The 24,833-nt window shown below is 48.2% G+C and overlaps 1 protein-coding gene and 6 non-coding genes across 7 annotated transcripts in view; 3 read left to right on the forward strand and 4 right to left on the reverse strand.

Moving 5' to 3' along the window:
- Positions 1–1,742, forward strand: part of SNX6 (sorting nexin 6) — a 48,115-nt gene extending 46,373 nt beyond the window's left edge. The window contains exon 14 of the mRNA XM_043489887.1: positions 39–1,742. Within this exon, the coding sequence (XP_043345822.1) occupies positions 39–92 (54 nt within the window). The 3' untranslated portion in view covers positions 93–1,742. The remainder of the gene's footprint in view (positions 1–38) is intronic.
- A 1,667-nt stretch (positions 1,743–3,409) lies between these two features.
- Positions 3,410–3,573, reverse strand: LOC122419927. Its single transcript, XR_006263132.1, has one exon. It is a non-coding gene; the product is annotated as a U1 spliceosomal RNA (small nuclear RNA).
- Positions 3,574–7,164: 3,591 nt separating this feature from the next.
- Positions 7,165–7,254, reverse strand: TRNAY-GUA. Its single transcript is given in 2 exon segments — positions 7,165–7,200; positions 7,218–7,254. It is a non-coding gene; the product is annotated as a tRNA-Tyr (tRNA).
- A 2,753-nt stretch (positions 7,255–10,007) lies between these two features.
- Positions 10,008–10,171, forward strand: LOC122419879. The gene has a single exon (XR_006263090.1). It is a non-coding gene; the product is annotated as a U1 spliceosomal RNA (small nuclear RNA).
- Positions 10,172–13,058: 2,887 nt separating this feature from the next.
- Positions 13,059–13,147, reverse strand: TRNAY-GUA. Its single transcript is given in 2 exon segments — positions 13,059–13,094; positions 13,111–13,147. It is a non-coding gene; the product is annotated as a tRNA-Tyr (tRNA).
- Positions 13,148–15,701: 2,554 nt separating this feature from the next.
- LOC122419890 lies at positions 15,702–15,865 on the forward strand. Its single transcript, XR_006263099.1, has one exon. It is a non-coding gene; the product is annotated as a U1 spliceosomal RNA (small nuclear RNA).
- Positions 15,866–22,705: 6,840 nt separating this feature from the next.
- On the reverse strand, positions 22,706–22,869 carry LOC122419902. Its single transcript, XR_006263109.1, has one exon. It is a non-coding gene; the product is annotated as a U1 spliceosomal RNA (small nuclear RNA).
- Between the last annotated feature and the right edge of the window lie 1,964 nt (positions 22,870–24,833).

Consider the following 24,833-nt stretch of genomic DNA (forward strand, 5'->3'; position numbering starts at 1 on the left):
TATTTGAACCTCACTGTTTCTGTTCCCTTCCTTTTCAGGGTAATCTACAGTTGCTGCAGAACTGCCTGGCAGTGCTCAATGGAGACACATAAGCCACACTCTTGCCTTCCAGTTAAAAAGGGCTGCCTTCCTTCAGATTTTATTTTTTCTTAATGATGTTAGGCATTTACTGCTCACTGGAAATGAAAGAAACAGCTGACAGAGTGCATCTCCTCTCCCTTTTTCTGAAAAATAATGGATCAGTGCCACCCACGGGTCTGCGGGCTGCGTGGTGGCACCTGCGCCTTGGACAGTTTCCCATCATCACGCCCTCCTCCTCTTCAGAAGTCCAGAGTTCTGTCTTTTTTAAGTAGCCTCTATAACTGTGTTTATTTTATGAATAGTATTCCTTTTGGCTGCCAATCTTATTTACCTTTAAATAATTTCTGAAGTTTAACCCTTTCCAAAATACATGGTTTAAACGAAGATAAGGATTGCCGTTACCTTTTTTTAAAATTTTTGTTAAAAAAAAAAAAAAACATTATACACCACCATAGTTCATTCTTGTATCCTGGTAAAGCATCTTAATCAGACTTATTTTAATTAATGAACGTTGCTTAGAAGTTTTGGGACAGGCTTTATGTACTCTTTATAAGTATGATTTCTGAAGAAAAGCAAATGCATTAGTATGTTTGCCTTAAACTTGTAGACTAAACCAACTATTGTCAAATAAACAGTGATAACAGTGATAGTTTTTAACTCTGTGGTCATTGTATCACTCTAAAATTTGGAGTAGTTATAATCTACTCCTATACTATGCTTTTACAGTGCAGGTTTTAGCTTTTCTTTATTTCTTTTAAAATGGCATATGGAACCAAGTTCACCACTTTACAGAAGAATGAACTGCTTCTCTGGGTGCTTTGAGCACTTCTTGTAAGATGGAATTGGACAGAGACAGGTTAGAGACCGCTGTCTCTAAAACTGGAACAGAGACTCTGGTCTGTTACGATTCCCAGGATTCCACCTCTAGCTCAGCCAATTAACCATGAGACATATGCCAGAGTATAGATCGGTATGTAGAGAGAAAGAGGCCTGCTATAGGGAATAGCACTTGTCCGTGGGGAAAAGTTGGAATATTTGGAATAAAAGTTAGGGTACAAAGTTAAGGTAATGTCAGTAGCTACTTTACAAATATTATTGACCTTTCTAATGTGAATGACCATTATGTTATTCCCAGTTTAAAATTAGCTTGAGTGGTTGGATTTTTCCACTCTAAGTTGTCTCCCATGTAGAAACCACAGGCATTTGGGTTGGTCACCCCTCCAGTGTGTTCCTAATTGTTTTTGCAAACCATTCTGAAGACCGCCTGCCTGGGTCTCAGGGCTCGTTACTGTGGTTCCAGACTTCCTCGGCTGCTTGTCTCTGGCCTCACTGGTGTGCTGCTCAATGTTCCTCTGTGTTACTGTTGTTCCTTAGCGCGTTTGAATTGTCCATGTTTGTGTTGGCTGAGAGATTGTGTTTTGTCCTCCGTGTCCCCTTCACTGGTGAGAATATGCCCCTGTGATGCCCACCATTGGGTGAACGTGGGGTGGAGGGCCCCAGCCTCTGGATTCAGGGGCTGTCCCTTCACCAGCTGCCTTTGTGGCCTCAGACCACAAGGTTCATTTGACCTCTTTGCCTGTTTCTCCACCATGAAGGATATACTGACCTACCTCACAGGGGTGTTGTGAGGATTAATAAATGTTGGTACAGTGCTTTGGAAATGTGAAGATGCTGTGTCAATGCTAAAAAATAGGAAGTTCACAATTTTCTATACAGCCATCAACTAATCTGTTTCTACCAAGGTAGCCTTTTTCTAGGAAGGGAGTACAGTGGAAAGTACATCCCCTGACCTTTTGGTTTACATTTTAGAATGCTTGACGGGATGGAGGTAAACTGGAGGCAACAATTATGAGTGTGGGGAGGTGAGGCGTGCTTAATAAATACATGTATAAATGAGTTAATTACTATCCAAGGGTCTTGGGAAAGAATGTGTGTTACTGCTTTGAAGTCATGTGGAAAAAATTTACTTTGTACCTCCAGAATAATTGAAACATTTATTCCATAGCTCAGTGCTAGTCTCTCTTAAAAATAGCCCACCCTGGATTCACTGCTAGTGATTGAGTTGTTGCATTCATAAAACCTACCATCGCAAAGGTGCCAGAGGAAGACATCTAGTGGCAGAGACAGGACAGCAGTGGACAAAATGGCTTCCCTCAGGAGACGCTTTATGGTTCGAGAGGAAGAGGAGCAACCTGGTCTGTGGAAGTGGCTTGGGGAGTCACTGCTGGTTGTGGTGGGAACCAAGGGTGTGAGGGATTAGGAGTTTATGTGGTGAGCAAGGAGGGTGACAGAGGAAATCATTGAAGAAAAAAGGTGGGTCAAGCCTGCCTGAGGCCAGTGAGGCTCCAAATGGATGAGAGTTTTTTTTCCCCAGTGGGCACATAGGGGTGTAAAAGGAAAGCTGTCAAGAAATTGATTTTTCACTGCTTATCCGGTGGAGGAGAAATATCAATAACCTGAGGTATGCAGATGACACCACCCATATGGCAGAAAGTGAAGAACTAAAGAGCCTCTTGATGAAGAGAGTGAAAACGCTCGCTTAAAACTCAATATTCAAAAAACAAAAGATCATGACATCTGGTCCTATCCCTTCATGGCAAATAGATGGGGGAAAAAACAAAAACAGTGACAGACTATTTTCTCGGACTCCAAAACTGTGGTTGGTGACTGCAGTCATGAAGTTAAAAGACGCTTGCTCCTTAAAGAAAAGCTATGACAAATCTAGACAGCATATTAAAAAAGCAGAGACATCACTTTGCTTACAAACGTCCATATAGAAAGCTATGGCTTTTCCAGTCACATACAGATGTGAGAATTGGACCATCAAGAAGGCTGAGAGCCAAAGAATGGATGCTTTGGAACTATGGTGCTGGAGAAAACTCTTGAGAGTCCCTTGGACAGCAACGAAATCAAACCAGTCAATCCTGCAGGAAATCAACCCTGAATGTTCATTGGAAAGACTGATGCTAAAGTTGAAGCTCCAATACTTTGGCTACCACTGGGAAAGACCCTGATGCTGGGAAAGACTGAGAGCAAGAGAAGGGGGCGACAGAAGATGAGATGGTTGGATGGCATCATTTCGACTTAATGGACGTGAGTTTGAGGACACTTCGATAGATGGCATGGTGCAGTTCATGGGGTGGCAAAGAATCAGCAGGACTGAGGCACTGGACAACAACGATAACTAACGGAAAGCAAGTTTATAGCAGAAAACGAAAACTTAAATGACACAAAAGAGCACCGCTACAAATGCCTTTGGGTATAAAACACTGAAACACACATACTCCAGACACCAAATAAGTCCCTTTTTATCTGTATTCACAATTACCAGGGGAAAGAGCGAACGCAGCCCCCTACTACCCCAAATTATGCAGTCGAACTTCCCACATTTGGGGAAGTCGCAGGGGTCAGCACACCCAGAGTGCAATGGATAAGCCTCGCCCTGGGAAAACCACCTTCGTGATCATGGTATCTCCCCTGCCAGGTAAGTATGAGTTTTCGCCCACGCACCGCCCAGCACTCTCGCGCTCGCTCCATCCTCCAGGCACGGTCACTTTCTCAGCCGACTCCGCACACTCCGGGCCCTCCGCCTCTGCACGCCCGTCGCCGCGGCCTCGCTCAGCCGTAGACAACCCCAGGAGCCTCCGCGTGGCCACACGCAGGACGCGCAGGCCCAGCTGAAGCGGGACCAGCAACCTCTGCGCGCCTGCTCATCTACATACGCCACGCCCCTGCGTGGGTGTCTCCGGCGTCCTTTGCTTCACCTTGGGGACCGCGGAGCCTACTGACCCCACCCGAGACGCGCGGATATCTTCGATGGGGGGAGGGGGTGCCTGACGCGTGGCGACAAGTCGGGACCTGCAGAGGGGACCAGGGAAGACGAGCTCGCGGCGTTCGGCGCCCGGCAGTTGAGGGGGTGGGTGGGTGGGTGGATCCGGGCTTGGGTCTGGTTTCACCTTCTTTTTACTGAAATTGACACGCAACAGGATGTCAATCGGATGTTAAATAGTAAGAGCAGAGTTTCGTCTTAAATTTAGCATGAAATTTAATCCTCGTCCATGATCTTTCTTTCAGATTATGTAGTACTCTAATCTTGCAACAGCGAAAGAAAAACAGACTATCAGGGCAAACCCGTCCCTGCAAGGGGTAGATGTGTATGGGCTGGGTGGGGTGTTGAATGGTCCCTGAAAATCAAATGCACGCAAATATCACGTTTTCCTCTTGAAGGACTAGGCTGCCCTTTTCAACCGCCAGATTTGTCTTTTCCTCTTCCGAGATTATTTCTCGGAATCAAGTGGCTCCTCCCCAACCATGAGCAAAACGACTGAACGAACTGTTGTGCGCTCCTGGGTGGTCCGGGCTAGGTAGCAAAGCGAGGCGAGAGGCATGACTGGAGATTTTAAGATTACGGAAGGCTTCCTGAGGCCCTGACTGCTCAAAGATCCTAGAACACGTGTTATAGCACCCTTTTTTCTTTTTTGCCGAGATGTCTGGTGGGGGCAATGCTAATTCCCCCAACAGGGATGGAATCGCGCGGCCGCCCCGCTCCCCACCCCAACCCCCCCCGCGCCCTGCAGTGGAAGTACAGAGTCTTAACCACTGGACCACCCGGGAAGTCCCAAGCACCCTTTTTGATTATTGGTTGTCTCCGGAAGTTTTCTTTCTTAGTGTATATTTCCTAAAAATAGAGGATTTTCTTACCTAACCCCAGTGTAATTATAAAAATCAAGAAATTAACATTAATACGTTATTTATTCTATAGACATTATTCATTTGCTCAATTCTCCCAGTAATCCTTTATAGCAAAGGAAAATTCAGAATCATGTGTTACATTATGTATCCTGACTTTTTAACCTTCTTTAATCTGATATAACTCTCAGCCCTTTTTTATTTCATTATGCAGGCATTTTTGAAAATTACAGGCCAGTTATTATTGTGTAGAATATCCTTTGGGTTTTAAATTGTCCTGTATGTCCTCATAATTACATTCAAGTATGTATTTTTTGACAGGTAGACAACATAAATGATACTGTATCCGTTTACAGGTTGAATTATGTCTGTGTCCTCCCCCCCCACCCAGGAAAAAAACAACAACACATGTTGATATCCTAATCCCTCCTGCCTATGAACACGATCTTATTTGGAAATAGAATCTTTGTAGATATAATCAAGTTAAGGTAAGGTCAGTAAGTCAGTCCAGTCACTCAGTTGTGTCCGACTCTTTGTGACCCAATGGACTGCAGCAGGCCAGACTTCCTTGTCCATCACCAACTCCCAGAGCCTGCTCAAACTCATGTCCGTGGAATCCATGATGCCATCCAACCATCTCAGCCTCTGTCGTCCCCTTCTCCTCCTGCCTTCAATCTTGCCCAGCATCAAGGTCTTTTCTAATGATACAGTTCTTTGAATCAGGTGGCCAAAGTATTGGAGTTCCAGCTTGAGCATCAGTCCTTCCAATGAATATTCAGGACTGATTTCCTTTAGGATTGACTAGTTTGATCTCATCGCAGTCCAAGGGACTCTCAAGAGCCTTCTCCAACACCACAGTTCAAAAGCATCAATTCTTCGGCACTCAGCTTTCTTTCAGTAAAAGGTCAGTAAAGTGGGTCCTAATCGAGTAAGAATATTTCTCTTATAAGAGGAAAATGCTGTATAAGGACAGAGATAATATGAGGATAATGCCATGTAATGACAAAGGACAGATGCAGTGGTCTTGTAGTGGTGGTCTTGCAGTGACTTGTCATGCAAGTCATGGATTGACTGTCACCACTAGAAGCTAGGAAGAAGCAAGGACAGACTCTACCCAGAATCTCAGAGGGAGCATGGTCCTGCTGACACCTTGATTTTGAACTTCTAACTTCCATAACTGTGAAAGAATAAATTTCTGTTGTTTCAAACCATCCAGATAGTAGTACTTTATTATGATAGCCGTATCAAGTTAATCCAGTGTCCTCCCATGGGCATCACATTGGAAGCATGTGATGCCAGTTTATTCAGTTATTGATGGCGCTAACATTCATTATTTGGTTAAGGTGGTGTATCAGTCATCTACTGCTGTGTAACAAATTACCCTAAAACTTAGCAATTTAAAATAGTGACCATGTGGATGACTTCCCTGGTCCCCTGGTTAAGAATTGCAGAGAAACTAAGCCTAGGCAATGGTGACTAAGACCTGACTCAGGCAAATCAATAAAGTGATTAGTTAATTTAAAAAATAGCATCCATGTTATTTGCCCACCATCCTTCGGGTTATCAGCTGCAGTTGGGTTCAGCTGGGCAGTTCTGTGGCAGTGATGTAGGCTCACTTATGCAGCTTCAATCAGCTTATGGGACAGTTGGGGCAGGTTGGTCTAAGGGCCTCAGCAGACATATTTCATCATCACTCCCATATTTCATCCTCCAATAGGATAAGTCAGTCTTCTTCTCATGTGGTCTCAGGACAGCAAATAAGAGCAAGTCCTGATGAGCAACTGCTTTTAAGTCTTCTCTTTCCATCGCATTTACTAATGTTCCATTGGCAGTGGTTCCGAAGATCTCCGGGTGGCAGCTCTGCCCCACAAATAGATTAAGATGGTTGGGAAGGTTTCCTGTCTCCCCAAGTCTGCACCTCAGAGACCATATGAAAGACAGGCACGGAGAGACAGGCTGGGAGGCTGGAAGACTGTGAGCTTCCTTGGGGGGCAGAGCCGGGGACTGAGCCGGCATTGAGGGGGTTTCAGGAAGGGTGCCCTGCTGTCCCTGACCCTGTGACGGCCTGGGTGCTTGTCGGCCTCGCTCCAGGGCTTTTGGTGCGCAGCAGCTGTTTGGAGGGCCTGGGCGGGAGTGGGGCCGGGGCGGGAGTGGGAAAGCGAAGAAAAGTGCAGAGGGCGTGGCCCGCGGCGGAAGCCATCGCGCTGCGGGCTTGTGTGCGGCCTGCGGGCAGGAGTCCCCAGGCTACGGCCAACGCGGGGCTGTGCGGGTCCCCCAAAGGCTTTCCCGCCTCTGGCCGTGGAAGAAGGACGCTGCGCTGCCGCAGGGTGTCGGGCGGGGCAGAGGCGCCGGGGGCGGGGTGCCTTTCACTGGGGAGCAAAAGTAACCAGCACCTCCTTCGAGCCGGAATCGAACCAGCGACCTAAGGATGACCACACGTGTCGGATCTACAGTCCTCCGCTCTACCAGCTGAGCTATCGAAGGGTGCGCGCCACCAAGCGGCCGGGGACCTCACTTTTTCTGGAAATGCCGCAACACGACACTGGGACGCCCGAGATGAGACCGTCCGGGCTGGTGGGAAGCCCTTTTGAAGAGAGCGTTCAAGTGCCGTTTAAGTGCTCTTTAAGTGCCGTTAGTTCAAAATACTCCTTTGAATAAAATGGTATTTTTTGTGCGGCACGTTGCGCCACCCTTCAAAGCCAGCATCATCTTGCCTGCATTCCGCAGGATCTCCCTGCTTTCGCTCTGCCACCTTTATAGCCAGAGTGATTTTCTCTCCTTTTCTAGGGGAGTGGGGAATGGGTTGTGGTGGGGTGTGGAGGGTTTAGATGAAGCCGCTTCTCTTCTGGAAACTTCTGGTTCACTCAGACTTATATCCTCACAAAGGTCTACAAGACCCTCAGTTCTTGTCCCCACGTAGTCACCTCTCTCAGTTTCGGTACCACTCATAAATTTTGTTCTGTACTCAGGACCGCCTTGCTATTCTCCAGACACAGTCCCACCTGGACGCTGCTCTAGCTGAACTTTGGGTAGGGATGCTCTTCCCAGACAGCCCCATGATTAGTCCCCTCCTCCCTCTAGTCTGCTCACATTGTCACCTTCTCCAGGGAGCCTTCCCTGACCACCGAAATCAACACAGCAACCTGCCTCCTTATAGCAACTCCCATCCTCTTTTCCTCCTTGTTTGTTTGTTTTTTTTTTCCTTTTTCATAGCTCTTAACATCCCAGTTAATTTACCTACTGTGTCTCTTGTCAATTTTCTCCCACCCCACACCCCTTTCTCTAAGTAAAATATGAATATCAAGAGGCCTTTTTGTTGACAAATTCCTGAACAGTGTCTGGCATGGGGTATTCAATAAATAGTTGTTGAGTGGAAAAGTGCCCAGTACTGTCAAAGAGGAGATCAGGATATAAAAGAAGGGGCCAGGAGCCAGGGTTTGCCCAGGGGGATGCGCAGAATTATGTTCTTTGATCACAAAATAGAGCATGTAAGTTGAGAACTACAGAACTCTCAGCAGGTAGCAACCCCTCCAAACCATTTCCTGCACTAAGAGACTTGGCCAGACTCAAGCCTGGCTTTCAGCAGCATAAGGTCCTGTCCCTGGCTTGACCTCCACCCCCATTAAAATGTCTGTCTGATCCCAGACATAGAAAACAAACTTAGGGTTACTAAAGGGGAAAGGTGCAGAGAAGACAGAATTGGAGATTAACATATCCACACTACTATATATAAAAGAGACAAAGAGGACCTACTGTATATAGCACACAGGACTATACTCAATATTTTGTAATAACATGCGACTAGAGTCTACAGTATATATAATATATATAATCCTGTCTCAAAAAATCTAACACCCGACACAGGCCCCTGATCTCCGGTTTTTCTTTCCTTTCTTCTTCGGCTTCTGTATGCTGCATTTTAGCTCCCTGGCCAGGGTAACCCCTGCCCCTATGTATTGGGAGCTCAGAGTCTTAACCACTAAACCGACAGGAAGGTCGCCTAACTGCCCTTTGTTAGAGCATCTTTTAACAGGGTTTGCAAATTGTAAAGATGGTTCTCTTACAGCCCAAAGGGTCTCTCTTTGGGCTGGGAGTCATTCCTTTGGAGTGTAAGAAAGAACGATAGGGCCTGTGTCTCCCACTTTCTGTGCGAAGACCCATCCTAACTTCAGTAACTGCCCGCTGACAAACTCGGCCGGCCTGCCTCTCTGCTGACCAACTCTGTGGTTTTTCACTGCTGCCTCTTCTGAGCCTCCTGCTCATCCTCCCTTTAAAACACTCCGACCCCCTCGCCCATTTCGGAATGGAGCTCGGCCAGCTCTTTCCCCTGCTGTTAGTACTCATGAATAAAGTCTGCTTTCACCACGTTCTCTGCGGTCCTCTGTGTTTCTCTTTGACCGAGTCAGATCGGAAAGGACCAAAGGACACCTGGGGGGCCGCCCAGGGTCTGCGCGTTGAGGCAGCAGGCGGGGGCGCGGCCCAAAGCCCAGGGCTCCTGCCCTGGAGCACCGCGCTCCGGGAACACCCGCCTGATGCGGTGGAGGTGACCACTCGCTCTCACCTGGTTTCTCTCTGCCACAGAATCCCGAGTTTACTTCCAGCATCACTAGGTTAGGCTACACATCCGAAGCACTTTTGTCACTTTTATTTAGAGAGACACCGTAAATAAACATAGCCACGTTTTCCTATTAAGGCGGCTTTAGCGCTTAACGTCAACCGGCAAATAGGTCTTTCCTGAGCTTTCCATGACTGGAAAATGAGTTCAGACAGGCGAGGGCAAAAATGGGCTGACATTTTTTGCTGAAAGGAAGGTGAGACCAGACCCGAGCCCCGACCCACCCCCTCAACTGCGGCGCACCGCGAGCTCGCGTCTTCCCAGGTCCCCCCCGACTGGCCGCCACTCGCCCACGCGCTCCCCTCACGAGCCACCGGCGAGTCTCGGGTGGGGTTAGTAGGTCCCGCGCCCCCACGTGGAAGAACGTGACATCGGGGACATCCCGGCAGGGGGCGTGGCGTATGCAGATGAGCGGCGCGCAGAGCCTGCTGGGCCCGCTCCCCCCGGGCCTCGGTGTCCCGCGTGTGGCCACGCGCAGGTTCCTGAGGTTGTTCCCCGGGTGGGCGAGGCCGGGCCGAGGGCCGCGCGGGGGCGGAGGGCGCGGAGGTGGTGCGAGGGAAGTGACCGTGCGTTTAGAGTGGGGCGAGCTCGAGGGTGCTGGGCGGTGGGTGGAAGGCAACTCATACTTACCTGGCAGGGGAGATACCATGATCACGAAGGTGGTTTTCCCAGGGCGAGGCTTATCCATTGCACTCCGGATGTGCTGACCCCTGCGATTTCCCCAAATGTGGGAAACTCGACTGCATAATTTGTGGTAGTGGGGGACTGCGTTCGCGCTTTCCCCTGATAAACTGGTTTTTCAATGATAGATGAGATCAACTAATCATATATGTTGGCTTATGCGGTGTGTCAATTGGCTTTGTGTTTCGTAAGTTTTCGTTTTCCTATTGTGTTTTGTTATGCTGCTGTTACGCAGTTAGCTGGATTTTTCTTTTTCAGTTACTGTATTTTAGGACGCAGTAATGTCTTAGTGAAACAACTTGTCATTTTAAGTCATATTTTAAGTTCTCTCATTTTTTAGCAAGCACCTATCATTTTTCAAACTCTTCTAGTTTTTCTTTCAGTGTTACCTGGGTAGGTGGGGAAAGGGTTCCCGTTTGAATTAAAACGTTTCAAAAGAAGGTTTGCCGTTTACAGCAACAAGAGTATGTAAAGGCCAGAAAAAGACACATCTAGTATCTATACTTACCTGGTGGTTCATATGGTAAAGCGTCCATTCAGTTGGGATGCCATCCAACCATCTTATCATCATCCTATATCACCCGCTTTCCTCCTGCCTTCAATCTTTCCCAGCATCAGGGTCTTTTCAAATGAATCAGCTCTTCGCATCAGGAGGCCAAAGTATTGAAGCTTCAGCATCAGTCTTTCCAACGAATATTCAGGGTTGCTTTCATTTAGGATTGACTCGTTTGATCTCGCAGTCTAAGGAACTCTCAAGAGTCTTTTATATCACTTACATGTGGAATCTTAAAAAAAAAAGTCAATTTATTTATAAAACGAAAACAATCACAAAACTGGGGGAGTGGGAATAAACTAGGAGTGTGGGATTAATCGGTAGAACACGATATAAAAAAAACAAGATAATGCTATATAGCAATTGAACTATATTCAATATCTTATAATAACATAATGGAAAAGAATCTCAACTGTACACCTGAAATTACCACAGGACTGTAAATCAACTAGTTTAATACATAAAAATTTTTTAAAGAACCCAGAGGGAATTCCCTGGGGATCCAGTGTTTAGGACTCCAGGCTTTCACTGATGGGGCGGGACATCGATCCCTGGTAAAAGAACTAAAATCCAAAAAGCTGTGCAGCCCCTCACCCAAAAGGCAGATTTTTTACATGTACAAGAGAACCCCCAAAGGAAGATGAATACCCCCCAAAGTGGCTAAGTGGTTCTTTCTGTTGGCCCTGGTTCCTTTTGCTGGAGAATGATATTTAGAGACCAAAATCTGGTTCCTCTTGTTGATGAATACTGGTGTGTCACTGCTATTAAGTCCTGTACCTATTTTACTCAATGGATTATATTCCATTATTATCATTACCTTGATTTGGCAGTGGGACGCCTTTGAAACTGGCTCCTGTGTGCTTGATATGCCCCCAAATCAATCACTTCATTTCACTACATTTCTTCACTTTCCCCCACAGCGGCACTTTTCCAGGCTTGCATTTTCCCCTACTAACAGCCTTACCTCCGGTGGAAGCTGATGTGCCCCTCTGCCCTCCTGCCCACCATGACTTCGGGTCGCAGTGAGGCTTCCTGTGGAGTGATGGAGAAGGCTATCAGGCTAAGAGCAATGAGCACATCCAGGCTTAACCAGGCCTGTAGATATCCAGCCTTGGCTGCCCTCCTTCGCCCACCAACCCCGATTCCTGGGCATAAGTGGTTGCTTCCTTGGCAGAGGTCAAGCTTCTGTGGACTTCCTGGAGAGGGGGCTGGAATCCAGAGGGAGGGGCAGAGGGCACGGATGTCCAGGTTGGACTCTGCAAACATTTCAGATCCCACTGGGTGTGTGCCCACCACCCAAGACTGCTAGCCCACCCAGCAGAAGTCCTCCAGAGGCACAGCAAGCCACAGTGAAGTGGCCTTCCCTCAGCCCGGTGTTGCCACTCCCTGACCAGGCAGCGGGCACCTCTGCCCCTTTGAGGTTGGGGGGACAGTGCCTCAGAGTGCCCCTGCCAGTCTCTGTGCCACCCAGACCAGAAGGGTTGGCCATGCTGGTCACCAAAACCCACGCCCCTTCCCACTTCTCCAAACCAAGGTCACCAAGGGTTGCACACCTCCACATCCTTCAGGAATAGATCCAACAAAGGCCTAAGGTTCTTTCTTTTGGCCCCATCTGCTGGTCTTTACAGATGGTATCATTCGAGGCTGGGGTCTCCGCAGCCGCAGAGCAACGCCCCTCGCCCCACCCCTTCTGGAAGCGCACCGTTCAGACTGCAGCGGCACAGCGCCCTAGGCCCAGGGAGACTCCAAAGACTTCAGGTTGGCGCATATTAGTTAGCAGTGGGACGATGAAAAGGGCTGAGACCAACAGGGGTTTGCCAGGAGAGGACGACAAAGCAGAAGCACAGTCTCCAGTCTGAGAGGCAGTTCAGCTCAGTTCAGGCGCTCAGTCGTGATGGACTCTTTGCGACCCTGTGGACTGCAGCACACCAGGTTCCCTGTCCGTTACCAACCCCTGGAGCTTACTCAAACTCTTGTCCATTGAGCCCGTGATGCCATCCAATCATCTCATTCTCTGTCTTCCCCTTCTCCTCCCGCCTTCAACCAGAACCAGAACCAAAAAAGGGCTTGTGGGCTCAGGGGTCGGGAACAGCAGCCCCAGGCCCCTGAGGTTTCAGAGAGCCACACTGCCATCGGCGTTCTGCCGAGATCCTCTGAGATGGACTCCAACTGTAAGCAGAGTCTCCTGCGTTTCCCTCCCACAGGAAGGGAGGGAGAAAGTACCACTCCCTGCTGTTCTCTGTACCCACACCCAAACCAGTCTGTCCCCAAAGTGAAGCTGCTCCTTCTTGATGACAGTCCAGCCCATTTCCTTCTGGGTGTTCTCTCCACTTCATCCTCTTCTTTCTCCCAATTTAGCCTTAAGGACCCAGCACTAAAGTTAGCCACCTGCTTAGAACCTCCCCTGCTTTTCACTGGGGAGCAAAAGCGACCAGCACCTCCTTCGAGCCGGAATCGAACCAGCGACCTAAGGATGACCACACGTATCGCTCTACAGTCCTCCGCTCTACCAGCTGAGCTATCGAAGGGTGCGCGCCACCAAGCGGTCGAGGACCTTCCTTTTTCCGGAAATGCCGCAACACGACACTGGGGCGCCCGAGATGAGGCCGTCCGGGCTGGTCGGAAGCCCTGTTGAAAAGACCGGTGCGTTCGCCGCCAGGGCGCCGGGTGCGGGTGCGAGGACCCGGCAATCCTGCGGAGTGGCTGCGGCCCGGCCGTGCTGGTGGCTGGCATCCGGGCGGCGAGTTTCAAGATGCCTCGTGTCCTCTCCGCCGTCCCTCTTTCTGCAAGTGGGGACCACGGCCTGAAAGCTGGGAAGAGGTCTAGGGGAGAGGCGGCGAAATGGATGCGCTCGCGGGGTGCGGAAGGCCGAGCCGAGGAGACGGGCACAGCGGAGCCGGCTGCCAACCGTCTAGGCAGCCACCTGGGGCTCTTTAAGTGCCGTTAGTTAAAAATACTCCTTTGCTTAAAATTATATTTTTTACTGTGGCACGTTGTGCCACCCTTCAAAGCCAGCATCATCTTGCCTGCATTCCGCAGGTCTCCCGTGGATCTCCCTGCTTTCTCTCTGCCACCTTTGCGGCCAGAGTGATTTTCTCTCCTTTCCTAGGAGTGTGGGGAAGAGGGGTGGGGGTGGGGTGTGGAGGATTTAGATGAAGCTGCTTCTCTTCTGGAAACTTCTGGTTCACTCAGACTTGAACCCTTACAAAGGTCTAGAAGACCCTCAGTTCTTGTCCCCATGCAGTCACCTCTCTCAGTTTCGGTACCACTCATAAATTTTGTTCTGTACTCACGACCTTCTTACTTTCTCCAGACACTGCTCTAACTGACCTTTTGCTAGGGATGCTCTTCCCAGACAGCCCCATGACCAGTCCCCTCCTCCCTCCAGGCTGCTCACATTGTTACCTTCTCCAGGGAGCCTCCCCTGACCATCGAAATCAACACAGCAACCTGCCTGCTTACAGCAATTCCCCATCTCCTTTCCTTCCTCGTTTTTTTCCCCCCTTTTTCATAGCTCTTAACACCCAACATACTAATTAATTTGCCTACTGTGACTATTGTCAGTTTTCTCCCACCTCCATACTCCTTTCTCTAAAATATGATATCTAAAACATCTGACGTACATCTGAAACTAACACAACGTTGTAAACAACTATGCTTCAATTAAAAAATAAATTATGAAAAAAAATCCTCTCTGAGAAAGTCCAATACCTGACGCAGGCCCCTGTCATCCTTTTTCTGTCTTCCCTTTTTGGCCGCGCTATGCTGCATTTTAGTTCCCCGGCCAGGGTAACCCGTACCCCCCGCCTTGGGCGCTCGGAGTCTTAACCACTGAACCGCCAGGAAGGTCGCTTGAATGCCCTTTGTTACAGCATTCATTTAAAAGGGCTTGCAATTGTGAAGATGGTTCTCTTACAGCCCAGAGGGTCTCTCTCCAAGACTCGGAGCCATTCCTTTGAAATGTAAGCAAGAACGGTAGGGCCTGTGTCTCCCACTTTCTGTGCGAGGACCCATCCTAACCTCAGTAACTGCCCGCTGACAATCTCGGCCGGCCTGCCTCTCTACTGACCAACTCTGATTTTTCACTGCTGCCTCTTCTGAGTCCCCTCGCTCTCGTTCTCCCTTTAAAACGCTCCGATCCCCTCGCCCATTTCGGAATGGAGCTCGGTCAGCTCTTTCCCCTGCTGTCAGTATTCACTGAAGCAAGTCCGCTTTCACCACGTTCTCTGCGGTCTGCTGTGTTTCTCTTTGACCGAGTCAGATCGGAAAGGGCCAGAGGACACCTGGGGGGCCGCCCAGTGTGCACGCTGGGGCAGGGCACGGGGGTCGGGGGCGAGGCCCAAGGCTCCCGCGCTCCGGGAGCCCCCGCCTGATGCGGTGGAGTCGACCCCTCGCGCTATCACCTGGTTTTCTCTCTGCAACAGGACCCCGGGCTTTCCTTCCGGCATCACTAGGATAGGCTACATATCCCGAAGCACTTTCGTCCCTTTTACTTAAAAAGACACCGTGAAGAAACATTACCACGCTTTCCTATTAAGGCGGCTTTAGCGCTTAACGTCAACCGGCAAATAGGTCTTTCCTGAGCTTTCCATGACTAGAAGATGAGTTCAGACAGGCGAGGGCAAAAATGGGCTGACATTTTTTGCTGAAAGGAAGGTGAGACCAGACCCGAGCCCCGACCCACCCCCTCAACTGCGGCGCACCGCGAGCTCGCGTCTTCCCAGGTCCCCCCCGACTGGCCGCCACTCGCCCACGCGCTCCCCTCACGAGCCACCGGCGAGTCTCGGGTGGGGTTAGTAGGTCCCGCGCCCCCACGTGGAAGAACAGGACATCCGGGACATCCCGGCAGGGGGCGTGGCGTATGCAGATGAGCGGCGCGCAGAGCCTGCTGGGCCCGCTCCCCCCGGGCCTCGGTGTCCCGCGTGTGGCCACGCGGAGGTTCCTGAGGTTGTTCCCCGGGTGGGCGAGGCCGGGCCGAGGGCCGCGCGGGGGCGGAGGGCGCGGAGGTGGTGCGAGGGAAGTGACCGTGCGTTTAGAGTGGGGCGAGCTCGAGGGTGCTGGGCGGTGGGTGGAAGGCAACTCATACTTACCTGGCAGGGGAGATACCATGATCACGAAGGTGGTTTTCCCAGGGCGAGGCTTATCCATTGCACTCCGGATGTGCTGACCCCTGCGATTTCCCCAAATGTGGGAAACTCGACTGCATAATTTGTGGTAGTGGGGGACTGCGTTCGCGCTTTCCCCTGGGTCTTTTTTTGGTTCTAAGAACACGACTCGACAGATGTCGTTTATTGTTGTTTTTTGATTTTCTTCAGTATTCTTCCAATTTTGCTGAAGATTTTGTTGTGTTTATGTGAACTTTACAAAGCACAGGAACACATAAAGTCTCTGGGTGCTGGGAAAGATATTAAAGAGCTGATAGAGGGTTGGGGAGTTAAATGGTCTCACGGAGTAACTACATATGGATTTGACTTGACCTCCGCGAGTTCTTTAAGGAGTTACGGTGCTTTGACCCTGGTATGCATCATGGGATCGTGAAGAATTACGGTTGGGCAACTGAACTGTACACGTGTATTTTTGTATGTCTGACATTTTTCTCTTTGTCCCATATTTTGAATAGGTTGTGATCGTCTCCTTTTAAACCGTGTTGATTTTTTTTTTTTTTTTGATTTGTTCTCTTGTAAGGGTTTTCTTTTAAGCTTTCTAATTTGTTTGCCATCAAGTTGTTTTCTATCGCTTGATACCCCCTCACCCGCCCACGCCCCCCGAGTTTGTGTTTTCCTCAATTGTGTTTTCCTCAACAGGAGAGAGAACGTCGGGGCAAAAGACTGACTTGTACTTTTGAGATTTTTTTTGAGGTGAAAAACGCAAGTTCCATGTCTATGCAAAGAAGGTTTAGCAGTGAGTGAAGATGATGAGCTTCTGTAGCAGTGGGCTTGGCTTCTCTGGAGAGGAGTGGATGGTGAACAGGTTCTAATCTGGTGCTGCAGGTGATTAATAACTTGGTTGTGAGGTTTGGAAGGACTCATTGGATAGGACCGGGTTCTGTAAGTTGCCAGTCATTTGCTTGTCCTGGAGGGTTGGCGGGTAGAGAGTATCGAATACACAGTCCTGGACAAATTCTAGACTTTTGGAAGGGGCTGGGACAGCATTATCCCCACTCTCAAGATGTAAGCATGTGATGACAGCAAAGGCCTGTTTATGAGGCCCTTCCAAAACAGGGGACTTGTGCTTCTGATGAACTCAGAAGACCAGGCAAGACCCTGGCCATTTGCTAAGGTTTTTCGTAAATGCTGTATAGTCTCCTGACTGCCCAGGAAGAAACAGGAGACTGCCATTGTAAGAGGGAATCACCATCCTGATATGGACCTTTCCTCTAGTGATAATGTTGCCCTTTCCCATCCTGGCTTCCCTGATAGCTCAGTTGGTAAAGAATCTGCCTGCAATGTGGGAGACCTAGGTTCGATCCCTGGCTTGGGAAGATCCCCTGGAGAAAGGAAAGGCTATCCACTCCAGTATTCTGGCCAGGAGACTTCCATGGACTGCATAGTCCACGGGGTCACAAAGAGTCCGACACGACTGAGTGACTTTCACTCACTTCACCATCCAAGTCGGTTATGGCCCAGGCTCTCTGCCATCATAGGCACTGGGACATGTGACATGTGTAATGGAAGATGAATACTAAATTAGAAAAAAAAAAATTCCCCTATGCAAGAAAGGGAAAGATATTTACTTCTTTCTCAAACTGTTTACTCTTTTGTTTTTGTCTGTGCCAGTCTTAGTTTTTTGGCTGGCAGGATCCTTGTTGCAGTGTGTGGGGTCTAGTTCCCTGAGTAGGATGGAACCCAGACCCCCTGAATTGGGAGTGTGGAATCTTAGCCCCTGGACCAATAGGGAAGTCCTCCCCATTTCTTAAAAAATTTGCAAATACCTGTTGTCCTTTTGAGATATATAGATACATAGTGTTTTTAACAGCTAAAGAAATCGTTTGTCGGTGTTGCAACCTAAGAATGTTTGTCTTGGGCCTTTGAAGCCATCTTTTTGAAATGTGAACGTTAAAGAAGGTAGTTAGTGTCCCATCTCCCTCTACCTCAGGGGGTTTAGCTAAATAGTGGCTGGCTCCATGTTGTAAGGACATGCTTGACACGGAGATACGAGTCTTATTTCCTTTTGGATAAAGGCACATGGATGGCCACTCCACTTACCAGTTGAATTTAGGATGCACTGTGTAGCAAATGGTGCTGTCAAGTCCTCCTATTGAGGACAAGTTCTTGAAGACATATATGTAATGAGTTGTATCTGCCTGCTTGTGTAACAGGCAACATTCTTATTGTTATGGGGTGAATTGTATCATTCCCCCCTCCCCCCCCGCCCGCCCCCCCCCCCCCCCCCGCCCCAAGATTCAAATGTTGAGGCCCTAACCCTCATGTGACTGTATTTGGAGACAGGGCCTTTAAGGAGGTAAATTAAGATTAAAATGAGGTCATAAAGGTGGATCTCTAATTCAATATGACTGGTGTCCTTAATTGGAGATGTGAGGGACAGCTGCACGCCAAGGAGAGGCCTCATGAGAAAGCAAAGCTGCCCGATATCTTGGTCTTGGATTTACAGCTCCTCGAACTGGGAAATGTTCCTATTATTCAAACCTCTCTGGCAGTCCATGGTGTTTTATTATGGCAGCCCAAACTGAGTGATATCCTGTCTTCGCAGTCTATTTGGTGCATATCTTGTGATGCACATTACAATGTGGTTTAGTAGTTTTTCAGTAAAAATGTTTTCTTTCTTTCTACCTTTGTGGAGAGGATTCCCTGATTTGACAGGAGATGGTATTCTCAGTGGTCTGGCATCGAGGACAAGGGTTGGTTTGGTGGTTCTTGACTTGACTGAATCAGGTAAACATCTTGTGGTCTCACAACAGTCAGGTAAGAAAAGACCCTGAGTTATTTTTAAAAGTCTCCCTTTTAGGACTTCCCTGGTGGTCAAGTGGTTAAGACTCCATGCTTCCAGTGCAGGGGGCATGGGTTTGATCGACCCCTGTTAGGGAAAGTTATGCATGCCATGTGGTGTGGCAAAAAAAAAAAAAGCCCTTTTTTAGCCCTCTGCTCTTTTCAAATTCTAGCTAGAGGAACCACCCGCTTCAATATCAACATATTAAGTAAGCATGGATAATATAGGTTCTACAATTCTCAGGATCACTATTAGCATTGAAGGTAAAAGAAATATGTCTGTGTGTATACACACACACACACATATAGTCATTCAGTTGTGTCTAACTCTTTGTGACCCTATGGACTGTAGCCTGCCAGGCTCCTCTGTCCATGGGATTTTCCAGGCAAGAATACTGAAGTGGGTTTCCATTTCCTTCTCCCAGGGATCTTCCCATTCCAGGAATCAAACCCAAGTCTCCTGCATTGCAGACAGGTTCTTTACTGTTTGAGCTACCCGGGAAGCCCCCGGGTGTGTGTATATATATATGAAACCAGATCTGTTGCAGGTCATGTCTTGCTTTTTAAAGTCTGATTTCTCCATCTGTCTCTCTCTAGTTTGGAATGGGTATGCATAGGAGAATCCAGTGTTACAGTGGCCTGTGGATGGTTCCTTTAATTTGGTTCTTTTGTGTTTGTACAGGTTCTAAGAAGGGCCTCATCCCAAGCAAGTGGATTATGGTCCTGAAAGAATTAATATCATTCTAAGAGGAATACTAAATAATTTTTTAGGGTAGAAGGAAAGATTGAGAACAATGGGAGACGGATGTGAGAATGATGGTTTCTGTTTCCCAGGACTCTCTTACCCTCTTCCTCTTTTCTCTGCTGTCTCTGGGCCTCCAGCATCCCTTTATCCCTCCCAGCCTTAAATCAACTCCAGAGAAGAGGGAAAGTGGACAAAGACACAACTTCTTTAGCTGCTGTGTTCAAGAACATGGATTTGTGTTTCTCCAGCCCAGCCTAGAGTCCACTTCATGTCAGTCCAAATTCCACCTCCAAGAGTCCCTTATCATACACACACCATGTAGTTAGGACAGCAGACATGACTCAGATGTATGATCCAGGAATAACCGAGAACTCAGATAAAACACTGTGTCCCCTCTGAAGGGCACAGGATGGAGAGCAGTCATATCAGTTACTTAGAAAAAGGCAAGCAAAAAAGGTTAGGCTGATAAATCCAGCATGGGGAAAGAAACTGATGTGTCATATCTTTTTTTTTTCCTTTTCTTGATGGGAGTTAAACCAGCCCTTCCTAATCAGATTGCCAGCAAAGCTACCCAGCCCTCAACTCTCCTTATCCCCCTGCAAAACAATAGGAATCCACATGCCCTTCTCACCAGCTGATATTCACCATTTACAGGCTTCTTTTTCTGTGCCCTAGGAAAGACCCACGCAAATTTGCAGAAGTATTCCACAGCGTGCTCTCAGTTACCAGCCCTGCTTGTGGGGGTGTGCGCTGGCTGCAGCAGGGAACCAGAAGACAGCGGCTTTGATGGAGGAACACTAGGGGCCCAGTGACCCGCCACACAGGGTACTCTTGACCAAGGGAAGTCAGCCCTCATGACTGCGGCAGAACTAAGATCTTTAAAGAACCATCCAGACCGTGTCAGTGGGTATTCCTGAAGCCTTTCCTGCCAAAGGTAAGCTGGGAGAAATTACAGCACTGTACCCAGAAGAGCTGTATCCCCACGGATTTCCATCAGCAGTTTGATGATTGAAATGTCTCAGCAGGTGTTGGTATAGATCCAGGCGCAGATCAGATTTGCTGTTATGTCTAACCTTTGGTTTCAGCTCTCTTACGGATGGACCATCCAGACTCCAAACCATATTGTGTCAAGAACTTTTCTTTGGCCTAATATAGCCCTGTCTTTTCTCATAGATACTGGTTCTACTTTTCAATTTCTTGGAAATGTTCTACTTTCCATCTGGTGATAGTGTAGTAGAAACTGTTGGTTTTTTGGGCGACCTTTCTACTTGTTCCTTTTCCTCCATGGTTCTCATATAGAACAAGCTTGAGAAACATGTATTCTTATTTTCTCCTTTTAACCTACTGGGGAGACCTACTGTGCATATTAAAGGCTATCATGCCCTGTGCTATAGATGCCATGTTGGTGGAGCTCCTTGGAGAAAAAGGCCCCTAATTTGGTAACTATGTACCTCCTGAAAGAAGATGGCCAAGAGTGACTATCTAAAGAGAAAAAAAAAAAAAGAGTGACTATCTCATATTGCCCTGGAAAAGCCCTCCACACAGAGACAAATCCATGTATGGAGCTAAGCCTTAGCAAATAATGACACATTTTTAGTTTGAGATAGAGAACAATTAACAAAACTTGACAATCAAATTAAGAAGAAAAAAGAGAAAAAAAAAGAAAAAAGAATTTTATTGTAGTCAAACTGAGGACTATAACCCAGGATAAGCTCTGAGAAAGAAGTTGAAGGCACAGTCACATATATTTTTCAGAACAAAGGATCACACATCAAAATAACTTACTGACATTTTACATAAAGTTCACCAAAGATTCATAGTTCAGGTTGCTCCTGCTGCTACTGCTAAGTCACTTCAGTGGTGTCTGACTCTTCGAGACCCAGTGGACTGCAGCCCACCAGGCTCCTCCGTCCATGGGATTTTCCAGGCAAGAGTACTGGAGTGGGGTGTCATTGCCTTCTCCGATAGTTCAGGTTAAGCATATACAAATCAAGCAGCAAGCCACCATACCCTTTGACACAGATGGGGAAGAATGCCAATCTTCTGAGAAGTTACATCTCTGTTGTCAGAAGAAAGGGAGAAAAAAATTGACACTTAAATTTTCTGGAATAACTGACATTGGAACTGAGCTGTACTGAAAAGGTAATGATTCTTTCCTTCAGTTACATGTTTCCAGTCAATGCCACTTTGCACTCTCAGACATGGTTTGTATTTAAGTCGAACAACTGTCATTGGTGATGATTGGCAGGGCAAAACCAAGACCACTTCCATTACTTTTTATAATATCAAAGTAAATCTAACTTGAATCCATGTACTCAAGCGCTAAATTTGACACAAAACAATTTTAATTGGAGTACAATGTTGTGTCAGTCTACTGTACAGCAAAATGACTGTTCTATATACATTTTAAAATATATACTTGCTTCAGTCAATATAAGTACTTGACTTAAATATAAGACGTTAACTCTAAAAGCTGACTTAAATAAAACCCAACATTCAAAAAACTAAGATCATGGCACCCAGTCCCATCACTTCAGGGCAAATAGATGGGGGAAAAGTGGAAACAGTGACAGATTTTATTTTCTTGGGCTCCAAAATCGCTGGAGATGGTGACTGAAGCCACAAAATTAAAACGTTTGCTCCTTGGAAGGAAAGAGCAAATGACAAACCTAGACAGCGTATTTAGAAGCTGAGACATCACTTTGTTGACAGAGGCCTGGATAGTCAAAGCTATGTTTTTTCCCCCTAGTCATCTATAGATGTGGGAATTAAACCATAAGAAAGATCAAGCGCCAAAGAACTGATGCTTTCTAACTGTGTTGATAGAGAAAATTCTTGAGAATCTCTTGGACCTCAAGGAGATCAGACTAGTCAACCCCCAAAAATGTCAATTCGAAATATTCATTGCAAAGGCTGATGTTGAAGCTCCAATACTTTGTCCACCTGATGTAAACAGCGGACTCATCAGGAAATAACCTGATAGCCATTCAATAAACAAAAAGAAATTTGAGCAAAACCTGCCAAGGAACATTACTACACGTAGTCCATAGAACCCTAATAAAAAAACCACGACTATATGAAATCTCAAGTAGCTCAAAAACTGCAAGGTTAGATTGCATTAGAATATGTTTTTTCAGCAGAACTTAAGAAGAAACACTTAACAGGAAAGCCTTTTTTGCAGAGAAAATGCTTTCCAGGAGTCAGTCAAATCCCAAAGCACGAATTTTTATGCTACAGCAATAAAAAAACTTATTTTTCACTGGCAAAAATGTATTGATTGTTATGGTTCCCATTTTGATTAATAAAGATGTATGTGAACCTAAAAAAAAAAAACAAAACAGGAAAGCCATAACAACACCTAAAGAATTACATCTACCTTTTATAACAGTAAATATCAGGGGAAAGCGCGAACGCAGTCCCCCACTACCACAAATTATGCAGTCGAGTTTCCCACATTTGGGGAAATCGCAGGGGTCAGCACATCCGGAGTGCAATGGATAAGCCTCGCCCTGGGAAAACCACCTTCGTGATCATGGTATCTCCCCTGCCAGGTAAGTATGAGTTGCCTTCCACCCACCGCCCAGCACCCTCGAGCTCGCCCCACTCTAAACGCACGGTCACTTCCCTCGCACCACCTCCGCACCCTCCGCCCCCGCGCGGCCCTCGGCCCGGCCTCGCCCACCCGGGGAACAACCTCAGGAACCTCCGCGTGGCCACACGCGGGACACCGAGGCCCGGGGGGAGCGGGCCCAGCAGGCTCTGCGCGCCGCTCATCTGCATACGCCACGCCCCCTGCCGGGATGTCCCGGATGTCCTGTTCTTCCACGTGGGGGCGCGGGACCTACTAACCCCACCCGAGACTCGCCGGTGGCTCGTGAGGGGAGCGCGAGGGCGAGTGGCGGCCAGTCGGGGGGGACCTGGGAAGACGCGAGCTCGCGGTGCGCCGCAGTTGAGGGGGTGGGTCGGGGCTCGGGTCTGGTCTCACCTTCCTTTCAGCAAAAAATGTCAGCCCATTTTTGCCCTCGCCTGTCTGAACTCATCTTCTAGTCATGGAAAGCTCAGGAAAGACCTATTTGCCGGTTGACGTTAAGCGCTAAAGCCGCCTTAATAGGAAAGCGTGGTAATGTTTCTTCACGGTGTCTTTTTAAGTAAAAGGGACGAAAGTGCTTCGGGATATGTAGCCTATCCTAGTGATGCCGGAAGGAAAGCCCGGGGTCCTGTTGCAGAGAGAAAACCAGGTGATAGCGCGAGGGGTCGACTCCACCGCATCAGGCGGGGGCTCCCGGAGCGCGGGAGCCTTGGGCCTCGCCCCCGACCCCCGTGCCCTGCCCCAGCGTGCACACTGGGCGGCCCCCCAGGTGTCCTCTGGCCCTTTCCGATCTGACTCGGTCAAAGAGAAACACAGCAGACCGCAGAGAACGTGGTGAAAGCGGACTTGCTTCAGTGAATACTGACAGCAGGGGAAAGAGCTGACCGAGCTCCATTCCGAAATGGGCGAGGGGATCGGAGCGTTTTAAAGGGAGAACGAGAGCGAGGGGACTCAGAAGAGGCAGCAGTGAAAAACCACAGAGTTGGTCAGCAGAGAGGCAGGCCGGCCGAGTTTGTCAGCGGGCAGTTACTGAAGTTAGGATGGGTCCTCGCACAGAAAGTGGGAGACACAGGCCCTACCGTTCTTGCTTACATTTCAAAGGAATGGCTCCGAGTCTTGGAGAGAGACCCTCTGGGCTGTAAGAGAACCATCTTCACAATCGCAAGCCCTTTTAAGTGAATGCTGTAACAAAGGGCGTCAAGCGACCTTCCTGGCGGTTCAGTGGTTAATACTGAGCGCCCAAGGCGGGGGAGGGGGGGGGGTACGGGTTACCCTGGCCAGGGAACTAAAATGCAGCATAGCTCGGACAAAAAAGGGAAGACAGAAAAAGGATGACAGGGGCCTGCGTCAGGTGTTGGACTTTCTCAGAGAGGATTTTTTTTCATAATTTATTTTTTAATTGAAGCATAGTTGTTTAGGCAGAATGTTTTAGATATCATAGTTAGAGAAAGGGGTGTGGAGGTGGGAGAAAACTGACAATAGTCACAGTAGGCAAATTAATTAGTATGTTGGGTGTTAAGAGCTATGAAAAAGGGGGGAAAAAACGAGGAAGGAAAGGAGATGGGGAATTGCTGTAAGCAGGCAGGTTGCTGTGTTGATTTCGATGGTCAGGGGAGGCTCCCTGGAGAAGGTAACAATGTGAGCAGCCTGGAGGGAGGAGGGGACTGGTCATGGGGCTGTCTGGGAAGAGCATCCCTAGCAAAAGGTCAGTTAGAGCAGTGTCTGGAGAAAGTAAGAAGGTCGTGAGTACAGAACAAAATTTATGAGTGGTACCGAAACTGAGAGAGGTGACTGCATGGGGACAAGAACTGAGGGTCTTCTAGACCTTTGTAAGGGTTCAAGTCTGAGTGAACCAGAAGTTTCCAGAAGAGAAGCAGCTTCATCTAAATCCTCCACACCCCACCCCCACCCCTCTTCCCCACACTCCTAGGAAA

The sequence above is a fragment of the Cervus canadensis genome, chromosome 17, assembly GCF_019320065.1.
Source record: "Cervus canadensis isolate Bull #8, Minnesota chromosome 17, ASM1932006v1, whole genome shotgun sequence".
Taxonomy (NCBI): Eukaryota; Metazoa; Chordata; class Mammalia; order Artiodactyla; family Cervidae; genus Cervus; species Cervus canadensis.